Genomic DNA, 17,427 nt, shown 5'->3' on the forward strand with positions numbered 1-17,427 from the left:
CCATCTCTGAGAGGGTATTACTGTACACTATACAAGCAGGACGTCTCAAAGAACCATGACTGTGTAATAAAACCATGAAAAGTTGTGCACCTAAACTTAGATCTGATGTTTGGAGAGTGTTTGAATGTAAACCCAATGTAAGTGTTTGAATACACAGAATGTGTATTGAAATGTAAATAAAGTACTCTGAAAAACCCAACGTGGTTCTTCATTCTGAATATTGGTGTTTTTAAGAGTGTTATGAAAACACTTTTTGGGGTTTCAGTACATGTGAAAGGCAGCATAAAACACAAAACCAATGTTTCTCATACAATCAACGGTTTAGAAATGCAAATCGTTTATAGCCTAAATATTGATTTATGATAAGGGCCTATAGAGAATATTTTTTTGTGGACTTTCAGCTTTATTTTTCAATGGTTTATTTAGACAGATTAGAAACAGGAGGGGCAGTAAAATGGTACATTTCGGTGGAATTTCACCCACTCAACCACACAGCCACATTGTAAGAAATGATTCTGGGGTGAATTGACATGGACAAAAAAAAACAATAACAAATACTTATTTGTATTATTATTATTCTATATTTTTTTATTAAAACAACTCCCATCAGTGGGTGTTATGGTCAGTGGGTGTTATGGTCAGTGGGTGTTATGGTCAGTGGGTGTTATGGTCAGTGGGTGTTATGGTCAGTGGGTGTGCTCGCCCCCACCCGCCCCTACACGCCAGTAGGGTGAAGCCCCCTCCCCCGGCTCAAAGGGATTTTCCAAGGGCGGTAAAGGCCAAGCCCCGTCCGACGCTCTGGCGTGCATGGAAACCAGCGCACCCATAACCAACATATACTTAATAAAAATAAATGCAAGTCGTGCAGAGCCCGTGCTCTAGCGCTAACTCACCCGGCTTAGACACATCACCCCTCTCCCCACCGAAGACTGGGGTTCAACTCCCCGCTTCAACCCTTCAATCTGTTTCTCCTACCTATCTGTATCCCCTCTGTCATTTCACAACTCTCAATAAAGTGTCAAAATACCCCCCAAACTATTTTTTTTTTTAAATGTATGCAAGTCATTTCAATTATTTCTTATTTTCATTTAACCAAAATAATGTAAGAATAAATACCACTTAATATGTTTCTCGAAATGTAATTATCTTTCATGAGGATAACCAGAGGGAGAAGTCTTTGGTTTAAATCACTTTGCATTTCTTATCTTGTCACGTGATTCTTTCACACAATGTTGTATCTACTGAAGAAAGAAATGTATTTTTCTCTATAAATATAATGCTTGTTGTACCATGAGGTGGAGTAGATCGGGATGAACAGATATCAAAATCATCAAGCAAAATGACGTTCAATGAGGACAGCACCCATTCCCACAATGTAAGACACAGAAGTGCAGAATCCTCAATTCTTGCTGTTTAACCGCCAGTTATTGCTGATGGGTTGAACACTCTGCTTGATAATGCCTGCCAAAACAGTATAAAAAGGTCAATTGATCAAATACGTAAAACAATGTTAAACGTTAATACACTTCCGACAAAGTGATCTGATTCTGCACTAGACAGGATTCAAAACATTATAATAGTGGTTAGAAGCTTTATAGAGAGGAAAAGAAACTAACAAAGAAGGTATCTAATTCTGCACTAGATAAGATTCAAAACAGCAACATAGTGTTTTCAAGCCTATCCAGTAGTGCTCCCAGCTTCCGCCAAGGTGTTGCACAACACTTGATTTAAGTGGTGTTTCAACACACCATGTTATGTTCAAAACATTTCAGGATGATGTGTTTCAATACTCCAGCAAAGTTAAGGTTTTGTCTCCAAGTTGATGGCAGCTCAGTTGCCACACATTTTGGTGTTACAAAGCACTTCAAAACAAAACTTAAGAACAGGAAGCATAGAAATAGTGCACATAGAACGTATCAACCACTTCTTTGACCTGCTTTCAGGTAGAATGATATAACTATAACCCACATTTCTATGTGAATTTGAGTCGCCCAAAAAGATACATATTGCCACTTTTGTAGGCTAAGGCCCTCCATAGATAGACTAAAATGTTGCAGAGTAATATCATTATTTAGGACTAGTTTCGCTTGGTTTATTTCAATCATTCCAGACTCAGACTTCCAAACTCGTGGCTGTGGAATTGTTGTGTTGAAGGACCAGCCAGACACCTTACATAACATTGTGTGTGGCTTTATGCACAGCTACTATGTACATGATCAGTTGTCAGGAAAACCACAGGGCTCTAGATACAGTACATCATGTGATAGATAGTAAGAGTGCTGTTTGTTTCTTTCCTCCACAGATTCCTCATGGTCCTAGTGTGCCTCGTCTTCAGTGTCCTGTCCACCATAGAGCACTATGCCGATTTCGCCAGCGGTACTCTCTTCTGGATGGTGAGTGGATTTGTGATGTAATTCCTCTCTTAGTTTTTTGTTGTTGTTGTTGTATTGCAATACCATCCACATCCACATGATGGGAGTAGGACATCTTGGGTGGGAAGCAGACTAACCGCCATCTTAAATTCATCTGATTTCAAGCTCAGTGTTCAACCGTATGATAACAGTAGTGAACCTCAAATGAAATGGAAAGGATATATAAAGGCACATGAAACTATGTTTATTAGTTGTCGGCATGCTTCAGGACTTATTGCTGGGGGGGATTTGGTTCATGTAGATTCTATCGGCCACTCTCAGTACTATCAGTCCTACTCTCATAAGTAGACAAATACTGATATGGGTCAGGATAAGGAATTTGCATCACACACACACACACACACACACACACACACACACACACACACACACACACACACACACACACACACACACACACACACACACACACACACACACACACACACACACACACACACACACACACACACACACCTCCCCAGTGTGGGGGGGCAACCAGAGGACAGGAGTGTTCTCTAAACTTTTGACCATCATTGCCCTTTAGAGGATTCACTGGCTGCTGAGTTATTCATTAATTTACACCCTGGAAGAAAAACTCTATTCTCAGCAGCTTGATTAGAACTAAGAAAAAGTGAGTGCAAAGCCCAGTGGGTAGGACAGAAGACCTAGCTGGAACATTTTGAGCTAAAGCAGTAGTTAGACTTAGAGTTTGAGTAACAACACGTGGTTAAAAAGGACATTTGTAACTCAAGACATGAGCGTTACGAAACCTACAAGAGACCGTATTAGAAAAGAAAACAGGCGGCAATGTCCTAAGGATGACATTTGACACTCAACTGTGTAACCCCATTTTATGTGCACCTGCATGTGTGTGTGTATGATGTCATTGTGTTTGTGTATGCCATATGTTGTGTGTTTGTGTCATCATGGTGCGTATTTGTTGTGGAGTGGCTATGCGAGTTCAGGGTTAGCTGATATTCACCAATCAGAGCGTGCTTGTTTTGGATGGCAGAGAGGACATTAGTCCTCGAGGATATTTGGCTTTCAAGGCGACTGCCAAAGTAAAGCTAGCCAGGTTCAGCAGGGCGCACCGACATCCATCACGTGTCACACGCTCTAGTCTCGCTTTCCTTTCCTCTCCTGTTCTCCAGTCTACTCCAGGTCCACTGATGTCACAGCTGTGCGGCACAGTGGCACCATCAAACATCTGATCAGAAACTGGCCTCTACCATCATTCCACCGTTTTAACACAGAGCCCCATTAAAGAGTTTCACAGCCCAATCCAGCTTCAATCCATCTGATCACATTTAAAACCTCTGGATCAGCTCCATCCTAGTTTTAGGAGATTAGGGAACACTATTAAATGAAACCATCAGCTGTTTTCTGTAAACATCTAGTTACCGTTCCATCACACTGAAATCTGGTCGACCCATTTTAGAATTTTGGGGATTTCTTGTAATCTTATTTGATTCTCCAAATTCACCAGTTTGTTTTTATGTAGTAATTCAATTATTTGACTGAGAAGAACCAAAACCAGTTAAACACCTGTCTTTTATTCTCAGCCTGCACTGACCCAATCTGGTCATTCATCTATGTTTCACGTTCCTGTTCCACTCTGACTTGGACATACTGTATGTCACGTGTCTTGCTTAGGTTTCTTTAAAATCTCACAACAAGCCAAGGTGACAAACAAATAGACTTATCTCCTAGAGATGCTGGCCACTGGGGAGCAGTCTGAACAGGTGTGGGGAAAATAGCCTTGGCTGGAAGGACACTGACACCTTTAGACACAAATGCCCACAAATATACTGAACAAAAATATAAAACGCAACATGTAAAGTGTTGGTTCTATGTTTCATGAGCTGAAATAAAAGATCCCAGAAATGTTCCATACGCACAAAAAGCGTATTTCTAGCATCTTTGTTAGTGAGCATTTCTCCCAAAGGGAGAATGCACTGTATGCTAAATCTACACAACATTGCTATTTGTCCCTGTAACATCAATCCAATCCACTGCACAGTATAATTTATGAGGAAAGGAAGGGCGCCGTCACTGCAGTTGTAGTACGTGCAAATGTCTATAGGGTGAGTGACAGTCAGGGGATTGTTTTCGTGACTATGGAGCTCTGTTGTTGCAGCAGGGCCTTGGAATTAGGTTTCGTAAGGGGGGACTGGTAGGGAAGCCAGTTTAAGCAAGCAATTGGACGGCCACCCACACTGGGACGGCTATTGCTGAGCGTTAGGTGGCACAATATTATGGAGACATGGTGCTAATGAAAAAGATATTGGTTCATTAGGACTTATCAAGACGTGTCACACCTACACAAAATGACACACATTCAAACCTCTAAGATACGTGCTCGCGCACACGCATGGATGCTCGCACAAACGCACACATACTCGAATGTTGTTTTTCTCCCGGAGGACCATGAATGGTTCATATTGAATGGGGAATTTGGACTACACTGCAGTGATTGCTGCAGCCTCTCTCTAGTGGGGCTGGGGGATAAATGGTTACTTTAATAATGCTGGATGAACCACCGGCTGTTTTGTTTTAATCACATCCCAGAGTTCTTTTTTCCTTCCAATCAGGTTCTCTAATGGTTCTGACCGTTGTCTTTTAACCACCCAACAGATGTGTAAAGGGCTCCCAACACAACCCAGCTCATTAGGATTTATCCTACCTGCACATCCTGCTGAGGCGCTGTCACAGCCATGACGCTCAAATCAGTGAGCCTTTGACTCTGGCTCAATATGTTCTGTCATCAGAGATGCTATCAAACCTTTTTCTGGGTGGGCCTGTGTGAATGGCTCCCTCACCACCTGACCACCTCGGTCTCTCTCTGTCAGCACACCCTGTCCCACCAAGCTCTTATCACGCCTGAGATCTCAATGCATTGCTTGGCACTGGACATAGAAAAACACACATATCCCTCTCATATGCTGCAGTATGAAATAGTAAATAGACAGTGTGTAGAAGTCGTAGTAAATTGCGGTCGTAAAATGCAGTAGTCTTAATGGACTAGTTTTGAATGCTTTGTGTCTTTCCCCTTTTTTCCCCAGCCCTGTTTTCCTGACTGTTGTCTATTACTTCTTATGTTCTGGTCCACAGGAGATTGTCCTGGTGCTGTTCTTTGGGACAGAGTACGTGGTGCGGCTCTGGTCCGCCGGCTGCAGGAGCAAATATGTGGGGATCAAGGGACGACTCCGCTTTATCAGGAAACCCATATCTATCATTGGTGCTTCTACCTGGCTTCTACTTTATTAAATCGCACACAACTGTGCCACATGCAATCAGACAGACACTGTTGTTACATGGTTTTACCCCTCTTCTTCTAGTACTATTTCTACTGTTACTACTTGTGTTTTTCAATGGCAATTTAAACATTTCAAGATTATGAGCTAAATGTTAATGTGTTGAGGTGCACAGAATGCATTACAGATGGTGTCTGTTTCCTTTGCCCCCCCCCCCCCACACAGATCTGATAGTGGTTATTGCCTCAGTCATAGTGCTGAGTGTAGGTTCCAATGGCCAGGTGTTTGCCACATCTGCTATCAGGTAACTGTATGTTACAAATAACAGTGTAATAAAAGTGTAATTTCTTGTGCTGAACTGTAACTGTGTTGGTGTTGCTTAGTAAAACGGGCGGAAGCGAGTAGAGGTATAGGAGGTTCTCTTATTGGTAGAGGCTAAGGTTTGATTGACATCGGTTGCCTTTTGTCTCTGTGGTTACAGGGGGATTCGCTTCCTCCAGATTCTACGCATGCTGCACGTGGATCGTCAAGGAGGAACATGGAGGCTTCTGGGATCTGTAGTCTTCCTCCATCGACAGGTGGAGATCCCTTTACATCCCTTGGGGTCATTTCATCTCGTAATTATGTGCAGTATGTGCTCACATGAAGTTAAATATCGCAAGGTCGTCTGGAGCATAATGCTGTTTTAAGTAGAGTGACTTGATCTACCTTGATCCTACTTGATCTTACTTGATCTATTTTTTTTCCCTTGAGTAGGCTTCTTATAAATTCTGAGTCAATCAAACTGATGAAAATGAAAATGCAAGGTAAATGAGATGCCTTAAGACGAGGTTAGTCATGGCTTTGAAAATGAAAAACAACTAGTGTTGGACATTTCTTAACCAAATAAGGACACACCCTGTGGTCAGATGATGGGTGCACATTGCTGCCATTTCTTCCAGAGGATTAGTGCACTTGTTCTGTTTGAGTTGCCCTTCCTCCTGCCTCCTGCCTAGCCTGTCTGGTTATGGGCAGACATCTATCCATGTTTTTCATGCTACATTACCACCAGTGATTACCACAGAGCCCGGTGCGCAATCACAGATTCCTCTGATACTCTCACTGAGACCCGCAAGGCTTTATAAGGAGAGAGAGGTAGAGAGTCAGGCTCAACAGCTCTTCTTTACACTTTTCTTTATTATTATTATTATTATTATTATTATTATTATTATTATTATTATCTTGAACTGGAAGATGTGGGTTATTTCTCTGTGATGTGCAATGGGTCTAGCGGTCATCTTTTAGGGTTAGTGTTAGAGTTACATCAATAGTCAAAGGGAGCTGACGTCTTCTCTCTGTGTGAAATGATAGAGAAATATAGTGCATTGGAAAGTATTCAGACCCCTTGACCCTTTTCCACATTTTGTTACAATACAGCCTTATTCTAAAATTGATTCAATTGTTTATTTTTGCAAATGTATAAAATAAGAAATATATCACATATACATAAGTATTCAGAACCTTTACTCAGTACTTTGTTGAAGCACCTTTGGCAGAGATAACAGCCTCGAGTCTTCTTGGGTATGACGTTACAATCTTGGCACACCTGTATTTGGGGAGTTTCTCCCATTCTTCTCTGCAGATCCTCTCAAGCTCTGTCAGGTTGGATGGGGAGCGTCGCTGCACAGCTATTTTCAGGTCTCTCCAGAAGTGTTCAATCTGGTTCAAGTCCGGGCTCAGACTGGGCCACTCAAGGACATTCAGAGACTTGTCCCAAAGCCACTCTTGCGTTGTCTTGGTTGTGTGCTTTGGATCGTTGTCCTGTTGGAAGGTGAACCTTCACCCCAGTCTGAGGTCCTGAGCGATCTGGAGCAGGTTTTCATCAAGGATCTCTCTCTAGTTTTCTCCATTCATCTTTCCCTCGATCCTGACTAGTCTCCCAGTCCCTGAAAAACATCCCCACACCATGCTTCACCATAGGGATGGTGCCAGGTTTCCTCCAGACGTGATGCTTGGCATTCAGGCCAAAGAGTTCAATCTTGGTTTCATCAGACTAGAGCATCTTGTTTCTCATGGTCTGAGAGTCCTTCAGGTGCCTTTTGGCAAACTCCAAGTGGGCTGTCATGTGGCTTTTACTGAGGAGTGGCTTCTGTCTTGCCACTCTACCATAAAGACTTGATTGGTCACTCTACCATAAATGCTTGATTGGTGGAGTGCTTCCTTCTGGAAGGTTCTCCCATCGCCACAGAGGAACTCTGGAGCTCTGTCAGAGTGACCATCGGGTTCTTGGTCACCTCCCTGACTAAGGCCCTACTCCCCCATTTGCTCAGTTTGGCTGGGCAGCCAGCTCTAGGATCTTGGTGATTCCAAATTTCTTCCATTTAAGATTGATGGAGGCCACTGTGTTCTTGGGAACCTTCAATGCTGCAGAAATGTTTTGGTACCCTTCCCCAGATCTGTGCCACTACACAATCCTGTCTCGGAGCTCTACGGACATTTCCTTCAACCTCATGGCTTGGTTTTTGCTCTGACATGCACTGTCAACTGTGGGACTGTATATAGACAGGTGTGTTCCATTCCAAATCATGTCCAATCAATTGCATTTACCACAGGTGGACTCCTATCAAGTTGTAGAAACATCTCAAGGATGATTAATGGAAACAGGATGCACCTGAGCTCAATATTGAGTCTCATAGCAAACGGTCTGAATACTTATGTAAATAAGGTATTTCTGTTTTTTGTTTTTAAATAATTAGCAGAAATGTCTAAAAACCTGTTTACACTTTGTCATTATGGGGTATTGTGTATAGATTGATGAGGAACATTTTTTATTTAATCCATTTTAGAATAAGGCTGTAACGTAACAAAATGTGGGAAAAGTCAAGGGGTCTGAATACTTTCCGAATCCACTGTATATGCCTCCTTTTTCTATGTTAAATCATTGCATGCTGTAGCCTTGATCAAAACGATGTGTTGTAATGATATATGTTCCGGATGCATTTCATTTTAGTCCGATTCATACCTGCTATGCAAAATGTGCAAATAATGTCAAGAAATGCATTTAACATCAACACATTATCTTCACATTACAACTGACATACTACACTCAGTGTGTATTTCCTCTGTTGTAGGAGCTGATCACCACGCTGTACATCGGCTTCCTGGGGCTGATCTTCTCCTCCTACTTTGTGTACCTGGCGGAGAAGGATGCTGTGGACGAGGAGGGCAAGACTGGCTTCTCCAGCTATGCTGATGCCCTGTGGTGGGGCGTGGTAAGGCATAGGAATAGCATAGCATATGCCATATAGCAGACACTTAAAAAGAAATTCAAGGCCACTTTTAGTGAAATGTGTTGTGTATACATTTGAGCATACAGTTGAAGTCGGAAGTTTACATACACTTAGGTTGGAGTCATTAAAACTTGGTTTTCAACCACTCCATAAATTTCTTGTTAACAAACTATAGTTTTGGCAAGACACAAGTCATTTTTCCAACAATGGTTTACAGACAGATTATTAAACTTATTCACTGTATCACAATTCCAGTTTGTCAGAAGTTTACATACACTAAGTTGACTGTGCCTTTAAACAGCTTGGAAAATTACAGAAAATTATGCCATGGCTTTAGAAGTTTCTGACAGGCTAATTGCCATCATTTGCGTCAATTGTACCTGTGGATGTATTTCAAGGCTTACCTTCAAACTCAGTGCCTCTTTGCTTGACATCATGGGAAAATCAAAAGAAATCAGCCAAGACCTCAGAAAAAACATTGTAGACCTCCACAAGTCTAGTTCATCCTTGGGAGCAATTTCCAAACGCTTGAAGGTACCACGACCGTACTTTGATGTGAAAATCTATCCCAGAACAACAGCAAAGGACCTTGTGAAGATGCTGGAGGAAGCAGGTCCAAAAGTATGTATATTCACAGTAAAATGAGTCCTATATCGATATAACCTGAAAGGCCGCTCAGCAAGGAAGAAGCCACTGCTCCAAAACCGCCATAAAAAAAGCCAAACTACGGTTTGCAACTGCACATGGGGACAAAGGTTGTACTTTTTGGAAAAATGTCATCTGGTCTGATGAAACAAAAATAGAACTGTTTGCCCATAATGACCATCGTTATGTTTGGAGGAAAAAGGGGGAGTCTTGCAAGCTGAAGAACACCATCCCAACCGTGAAGCACGGGGTGGCAGCATCATGTTGTGGGGGTGCTTTGCTGCAGGAGGTACTGGTGCACTTCACAAAATAGATGGCATGTTGAGAAAGAATAATTATGTGGATTTATTGAAGCAACATCTCAAGACAATAGTCAGGAAGTTAATGCTTGGTCGCAAATGAGTCTTCCAAATGGACAATGACCCCAAGCATACTTCCAAAGTTGTGGCAAAATGGCTTAAGGACAACACAGTCAAGGTATTGGAGTGGCCATCACAAAGCCCTGACCTCAATCCCATAGAAAATTTGTGGGCAGAACTGAAAAAGCATGTGTGAGCAAGGAGGCCTACAAATCTGACTCAGTTACACCAGTTCTGTCAGGAGGAATGGGCCAAAATTCACCCAACTTATTGTGGGAAGCTTGTGAAAGGCTACCCGAAATGTTTGACCCAAGTTAAACAATTTAAAGGCAATATTACCAAATACTAATTGAGTGTACAGTATGTAAACATCTGATGTGATGAAATAAATAAAATCTGAAATAAATCATTCTCTCTACTATTATTCTGACATTTCACATTCTTAAAATAAAGTGGTGATCCTAATTGACCTAAGACAGGGAATTTTTACTAGGATTAAATGTCAGGAATTGTGAAAAACTGAGTTTTTCTCACATACATCTGAACTTCCGTCTTCAACTGTATGTGACCCCAGCAGGAATCAAACCCACAGCCTCTATTTCCACATCTGTGGTTGTTTTGTGGTGTGTGTCTGTCAATGTCCCCCTCTACCTCGAGTGGTTCTGGAATACCGTGAAGACACAAGTTCCTAAGCCAGTTTCAGTCACACAAAGCTATTGCTAGCCTCAGAGAAAGATGTTTTGTTTGAGGGAAATAGACAAAAGGTGTCAGGAGTTAAGTAGACGATGAATACAGACATAATCCTAAAGCTTCAATAACACACAGGGGTTCTTATTGGACATTTTGAAGATGCTGCCCACCCTCGTTGGGACCAAAGATTGAACTACACTCAATGACTATTAATTTCTCCATTTGTGGCTGATGCGTGAAGTAGTTGGTGCAATACTCAGTCTATAAGGAGGCAGCTTATGGTGTTGTGCCCATGCTGTTGTGGCTGTTTCCATCCGTGGCGGGTCAAGTTTCCAGTTCAGTTCATTAAACTGTTGAATGTAAGGCTGTGGTTAATGAGAAACCTGCGGTAGTCTTGTGCTAGTGGGATCTATACACCACAAAAGACTCTTTAATTAAGATTGTTTAATTAAAACTGTAATTGCAGGATTACAGGCTGTTTTTTGATGAGAGTTAGAACGGTTCAGGTGCCCAATGAAACCAAGAAGAAAAGCTGTTTTTTGATGAGAGTTAGAATGGTTCATGTGCCCAATGAAACCAAGAAGAAAAGCAGTTTTTTGATGAGAGTTAGAATGGTTCATGTGCCCAATGAAACCAAGAAGAAAAGCAGTTTTTTGATGAAAGTTAGAATGGTTCTGGTGCCCAATGAAACCAAGAAGAAAAGCAGTTTTTTGATGAGAGTTGGAATGGTTCTGGTGCCCAATGAAACCAAGAAGAAAAGCTGTATTTTGATGAGAGTTAGAACGGTTCAGGTGCCCAATGAAACCAAGAAGAAAAGCTGTTTTTTTGTGTCTCGCAGCCCACAATGAACAAAACAGCCCAATAGGAGCTTTGCTCTCCTTTGTTTTTCACAGACTGTGAACTTGAGACTTGTGATATGCCGTGCCAATAGCATTGGTCACTCAACTCTGGTGTGTGTGTGTGTGTGTGTGTGTGTGTCAACGTTTTCCCTGTCAGCCTGTTTTCAATTGTGGGATGTGCAGGGCACAGCTGTAGGACGGGCCCAGAGCCCACGGGCCAATGGCATGATTCATATTCCCCGTCTCTTCTCTCATCCGCCTCTCACACTCAGTCCACCCAAGCAGACGGAGGTTGTTCAAGGAAGGGTGTTTGATCCGGAGCTTCACCACCACTCTGCTCAACCTCTGAGAAAAGATATTTGGAGAGAGAGACAGAAAAGTGATTGATTTCAGGAAGGATAGGGGGAGAGAGAGCGAGAGCAGCAGTGTGCCATATACATTAACTTTGTTTATGGTGTGATGCCACACATAGGGTCTGTGGTGTTTACTATGAACCATAGGATGGCCTGTGTGGTATGGCAATGAAACATACTTACACATAGAGAGGGAGAAATAGACCTTGCCTCAGAGAGAACTCAAGATGGTCTGTTTGACCTGTGTGAAGACATGTAGAGGTTTCGCCACATACCTGGATTGCAGCGCTTACAATAGGGCCCAGTTTTTCAAAAGTTACATGTTACATGCATAGAAGTTGCATGCATAGAAATACAATGAATAGAACGTACAAATCATTGACTTGAATGGGGACTTTCATTCTATTTCTATGATAAATACATCCAGATAGATAACTTTTGAAAAACTGGGCCCTGGGGTTTGAATGCGGGGGTGATGTTGAGTGGACTATTCCACACTGGTGTCAGGCCTATTGTTTAGTCATACAAGTTGTAGATGAGGATTAACCACCCCCTCTCTCCCTCCCTCCTACTCGGCTTCTTCCTCTTTACTCCCAAAGCCTTTTAAGTATCTCACCTTACATCACCCTCTTTGTGTCAGCACACAGCACATGGTCACACGGCGCCCCAAAGACACTCCACTGTAAGCCAAGTGCTTCTCTCAATGTGTCACAATTGGCTCAGCTTTCAGAGTGATTGTACATGCAAATGCAGGGGGATTTGTTTTCCTCTCCCGCTCGGCCGAATTCCTCCCTTCACTGTGGATTAGTCCCAGTCAGAATTGTATTCCTATTGAGTGAAGTTCAACTGTTGAATAGTGACAGATATGGAGCGGGGCCAATAAGTCTGATGAACTTTCTCTTCGTGATCTGGCCCTTGTTGTTATCGCCAAGCTGAAGGAGCTGTGAAAGCACTGTGTTCAATGACCTCTTTACAACCAAGCAGCTCATTATTAGAAACGCGTTAAAAACGATTTTAACTTCTTTAGTTGACAGTTAAATGGATATGTAAATGTTATAATTATATACTAGGAAATTATCATGTGAATAAAAATAAAGTCAGTGTGTGGAAACATTGCCTTGTTTTCCCTAACGTGGAGTATCATCCCATCTCTACTGTCTTTGTTCCCAGGTGACGGTGACCACCATTGGCTATGGGGACAAGGTTCCTCAGACGTGGATAGGGAAGGCCATCGCCTCCTGCTTCAGTGTCTTCGCCATCTCCTTCTTTGCTCTTCCTGCAGTAAATACCCCTCCTCTACCTCCTCTTCCTCCTTAACAACCTAAATAGCATGATGTGTACATAATACACAATATTATCTTCCATCAATACTGTGTTGTCTGTTGCCTCAGTGTGCAGCTCCAGGTCCTTTTCACAGTGTTGTGATGTCTCTCTCTCTCTATCTCTATCTCTATCTCTCTATCTCCCCAGGGTATACTGGGCTCGGGCTTTGCTCTGAAGGTACAGCAGAAACAGAGACAGAAACATTTCAACAGACAGATCCCGGCTGCAGCCTCACTAATCCAGGTACTGACTGATTGAGACACAGACAGACAGACAGACAGACACCCACCAGTCAATCACTCACTCTGTCCTGTCTGGGATCTTAACAGCCGTGGATAGGAGAGAACATGTATAGTAAAGAGTGCATACTTAGAGCTTAAACAGAGTAATGGCATATGGGAGGTACTGTAGACCATTGAACCTCTCTACACTCTTACAAAAAAAGGTGCTATCTAGACACCTAAAAGGGTTCCTCGGCTGTGTCCATAGGAGAACCCTTTGAAGAACCCTTGTTGGTTCCTGGTAGAACCATTTTGGTTCCAATTACAATTGGTTTGGGGTTCCATTGGGAACACTTTCCACAGAGGGTTCTACATGGAACCCAAAATGGTTCTACTTGGTACCAAAAATGGTTCTCCTATAGGGACAGCTTTTTTCTAAGAGTGTAGGAGCTGGGCTTGTCTGGGCTGGTCTGGGCTGACGCACATCATCTTTGATTTAGTGCACTCATGTAGTAACTCCAGGCTAGCAGGTCAGACAGGTTGAATTAAAACATGTCCAAGACCACAAAATCTCCCGAATTCGATCCTTTACAGAACGCATTTGTTCCCTCCAGATCTTGCCAATGTAAAGCTTCAAAAAGCGGTCTAGTACAATTAGAGGAGTAGCAGTGTTTGTAGTCTGCATATTCCTGCCATGTCCTGGAAAAGGTGAGCGGTCCTGTCCCGTTCTCTCCCAGACAGAGACGACAGGCAAATAGCAGCCGGTTTTATTTGCCTAGAGCTGGCCATCACAAGGATCACATTGAACATACACAGAAGCCCACAGCTGCATTTAGAAAGATAATCCTTATTGTGGTGACATTTAGAAACATAGAGACACTGAATAAACATGATGATGACGATGACGAGGATGATGGTGCAGAGCTAAAAAATGAATGTTTTTTTTCACCAAATAATGCCAGGCTGAGGTTGTGAAACAAGGAAGAGTTGTCTCTGTCAGAGCACGGTGCTGTACTGACAGACTGTAAGCTGTTCGCCACTTATTGGTTAAGGTTTGGAAAGGTCTGATTCCAGATCTGTGCCTAAGGCCAACTTCTACCTAGCGCTGAGAAAATGTCCAGGTGATCAGCTCACCCGCTGGGTTTACCCTGGTCAATGATGTGATTCAAACATTTATCACGCTGGTTCACTGTTTGTCTCCATCCTCCCTCAGACGCTGTGGCGGTGCTATGTAGCAGAGAAACCAGAAGGCTGTCCTGCCACCTGGAAAATGTACGTCCTCACGGGAGACTACATCCCTACCATGAGTTCTGAAAACAACAGCCCAAACCTCAGAAACAAGGTAAAAACTGCATTACTTCTTCAGTTATTAAAAATAAAAAATACAGTAGGAGTATACACACATTATGTACCTTTAACCCTGTTCAGAGTGAAGCAACAGTTTGCCTCTGCATTCCACCGATGCACTATAGCTGCTTCGTCAATCAACAGCTAACATATCGGGTCAACCCGTCGCTCGGTGAACATGCATCCCATCTCAATTTCCAGAGATGACAGAAAGAGAGCTGCCCTCAGAAAAAAAAGATGTTTAGTGGGGATATGAGCCATCCATCTGGCTGACAGACCTAGTATTATCCCCTTCGACAATGTGATTTTTAACATAACTACATTTGCTGTGTGGTGGTGCTTAGGGCATGGAACTGACTGTGAAAGAACAAGTTAAGCACCCCATCCACTCCCTTTCCCCAGTCAGCAGCCCCCACCCACACCACATACCCCCTACCCCTCGAGGCCTGAGCCAGTGAGCCACCAGGATGACTCCAGGCCTTTGTCTCCCCACACAAAGACACAGTCAGTTGAGATGATGTCACCGCTGCCTTTCTCATGGGAGTAAACCTTTGTGTTGGTAGAACAACAACAAAAAAATCTTTGTTTAGCAGTGAACCCACACATATTAGGGAGAGTGAAGGCTGCTTCCGTCCCTTTCTGTTTCTGCATGTGACTTTTCTCCTTCTCTCTCACTCTCCTCTATCCCTCTCCCTTCTGTTCCTAATGAGTCATTCAGAATTCAGGCACATTCTGGTATTTGGACAGGACTGTGGGCCAGTCAATGGCAGGAGACTGTGTGTCTGTCACTGAGTAAAAATAATTCCGTTTCTATAAAGCAGTCAGTCTATAAAGCTTGTTCTGGGAGATGGAGTGGAGCACAATGAAGGTCCGGAGGCATTCAGAGACTCAAAGAGCTTTGACCTCAGCTAAACCTGCACAGATTAGAAGACATGGCCTAAGTCACCATGCTATAGTGCAGGTAGCTTTGACCAACAAATTGAAATGTCAGAAATGTATTATTTGAAGAAGTTTTAAGTGTGCACGAATCATTGCTTACAAAGCAAATACTGGGGCATCAGCATTATGAATGGTTATGCAATGCAGCATCAACATTTACTGGCCAGTACATGCAATGCCAGCATCAACGTTTACTGGCCAGTACATGCAATGCCAGCATCAACGTTTACTGGCCAGTACATGCAATGCAGCATCAACGTTTACTGGCCAGTACATGCAATGCAGCATCAACGTTTACTGGCCAGTACATGCAATGCAGCATCAACGTTTACTGGCCAGTACATGCAATGCCAGCAATAGCAAATGAGGAATAAATGACAAGTGATAGTGCTAAAACAACTCTAAGTGCAGCCAAAAAAACAAGCAACTTGTTTATCATACGGACATAGTGATAGGCCACATGCAACTCTTACCTGTTTATTCCCACAGGACCAGGAGTGACCACATAAACCTGACCAGCGAAACTCCTGGCCCTAATGACCGATGCTGAGTTTGTGTTCAGGACAGTCCTGGTGATGTGTCTCTGTCTCTGTCTTCAGAGCAAGCGCCCCAAGAGGAAACTGAAGATGGTTCGTGACAACGGCTCCCTGACCATCACTGGAGAGAAGAGGATGTATATTCCTCAGATCACCTTCGACCACATTGAGGATGAAGACGAGAAGAAAGAGGTCCCCTTATTTCTGGAAGAACAGCCAGGTAACTGGACAGTACTGGAAGGAACAGGTTTCTTTACAGTTGGTCATCTTAAATGCTCCTAATGTTTGGCTTAAAGTGAAAATAGATTCCACAGGAAACAGATGTAATTTCAACGTCTAGTTTTGATTCGCATTTGGTTGAGTTGTCAACTAACATGAATTCGACGTGAAATCAACAACAAAAAAGCCACACGGTCACTAGAAGTAGGTTAGAAGTTGGGTGAAAAAAAGATGAAATTCCTTACGTTGCTGATATTTAGCAAATATAATACGTTTCCCACGTTAATTCAATGTCATCACATAGATTTTTATTGCTGAAATGATGTGGAAACAACATTGATTCAACCAGTTTTTGCCCAGTTGGATACTGCCATAGGCGATTTTTACAGTAATTGCACTATAACAATGAGAAACGGTGCCCACAAACTGTTAGGTCCTACATAAAGCTGTCCCAACAGCAGAGCTTTCTTTTCAGCACCATGCATTGAATCCTTACCACCACTACACCTGAAAAGGATTTGCCAGTAGATTGCCGACTTGATGCATGACGATGGCTGCTTGTCTAGCTTGCTAGCTAAGAATTTGAAAGTATGATGTTGACATGATCAGTCCAGTCAAAGCTACTGTACAGATAACGTGATTTGACGTAATTTAACTGTGGCCAATGACCTTGAGCCTTCTTGGATGGGCACTTCTAATGTAAGTCTATGGCTGCACCCAAGGGGCTTGCATTTTCGAGCTCTCCCCGTAGATTTTGCGGTGACGTAGTGTCCACATGAGTGACCATTGAATCTATCGAACCATTGAATCTATATTTTGACCATGACAGTTTACATTCCAAGGTAACGCCAAGTAATTTAGTCTCTTCAACTTGTTCAACAGACACACCATTCATTACCAGATTCAGCTTTGTACCAAATACAATGCTCTTAGTTTTAGAGATGTTCAGGACCAGTTTATTACTGCAAAACAGACTGCAACTCTTTGTTAAGGATTTCAGTGACTTCATTAGCTATGGT

At 42.7% G+C, this 17,427-nt stretch overlaps 1 protein-coding gene and 1 long non-coding RNA gene across 2 annotated transcripts in view; one reads left to right on the forward strand and one right to left on the reverse strand.

Annotated features, from left to right (window-relative positions):
* LOC129862670 (potassium voltage-gated channel subfamily KQT member 1-like) overlaps window positions 1-17,427 on the forward strand; it is a 270,131-nt gene that overhangs the window by 19,367 nt on the left and 233,337 nt on the right. The window contains exons 2-10 of the mRNA XM_055934553.1: window positions 2,303-2,393; window positions 5,526-5,652; window positions 5,894-5,972; window positions 6,150-6,246; window positions 8,779-8,919; window positions 12,994-13,104; window positions 13,294-13,389; window positions 14,581-14,709; window positions 16,259-16,409. Of these exons, the coding sequence (XP_055790528.1) occupies window positions 2,303-2,393; window positions 5,526-5,652; window positions 5,894-5,972; window positions 6,150-6,246; window positions 8,779-8,919; window positions 12,994-13,104; window positions 13,294-13,389; window positions 14,581-14,709; window positions 16,259-16,409 (1,022 nt within the window). The remainder of the gene's footprint in view (window positions 1-2,302; window positions 2,394-5,525; window positions 5,653-5,893; window positions 5,973-6,149; window positions 6,247-8,778; window positions 8,920-12,993; window positions 13,105-13,293; window positions 13,390-14,580; window positions 14,710-16,258; window positions 16,410-17,427) is intronic.
* On the reverse strand, window positions 11,061-15,064 carry LOC129862671 (uncharacterized). Its single transcript, XR_008760801.1, has 2 exons — window positions 14,780-15,064; window positions 11,061-11,815 (listed from the first exon to the last, which is right to left on the reverse strand). It is a non-coding gene; the product is annotated as an uncharacterized LOC129862671 (long non-coding RNA).

Source organism: Salvelinus fontinalis, chromosome 9, assembly GCF_029448725.1.
Source record: "Salvelinus fontinalis isolate EN_2023a chromosome 9, ASM2944872v1, whole genome shotgun sequence".
In the NCBI taxonomy this organism is placed as follows: domain Eukaryota; kingdom Metazoa; phylum Chordata; class Actinopteri; order Salmoniformes; family Salmonidae; genus Salvelinus; species Salvelinus fontinalis.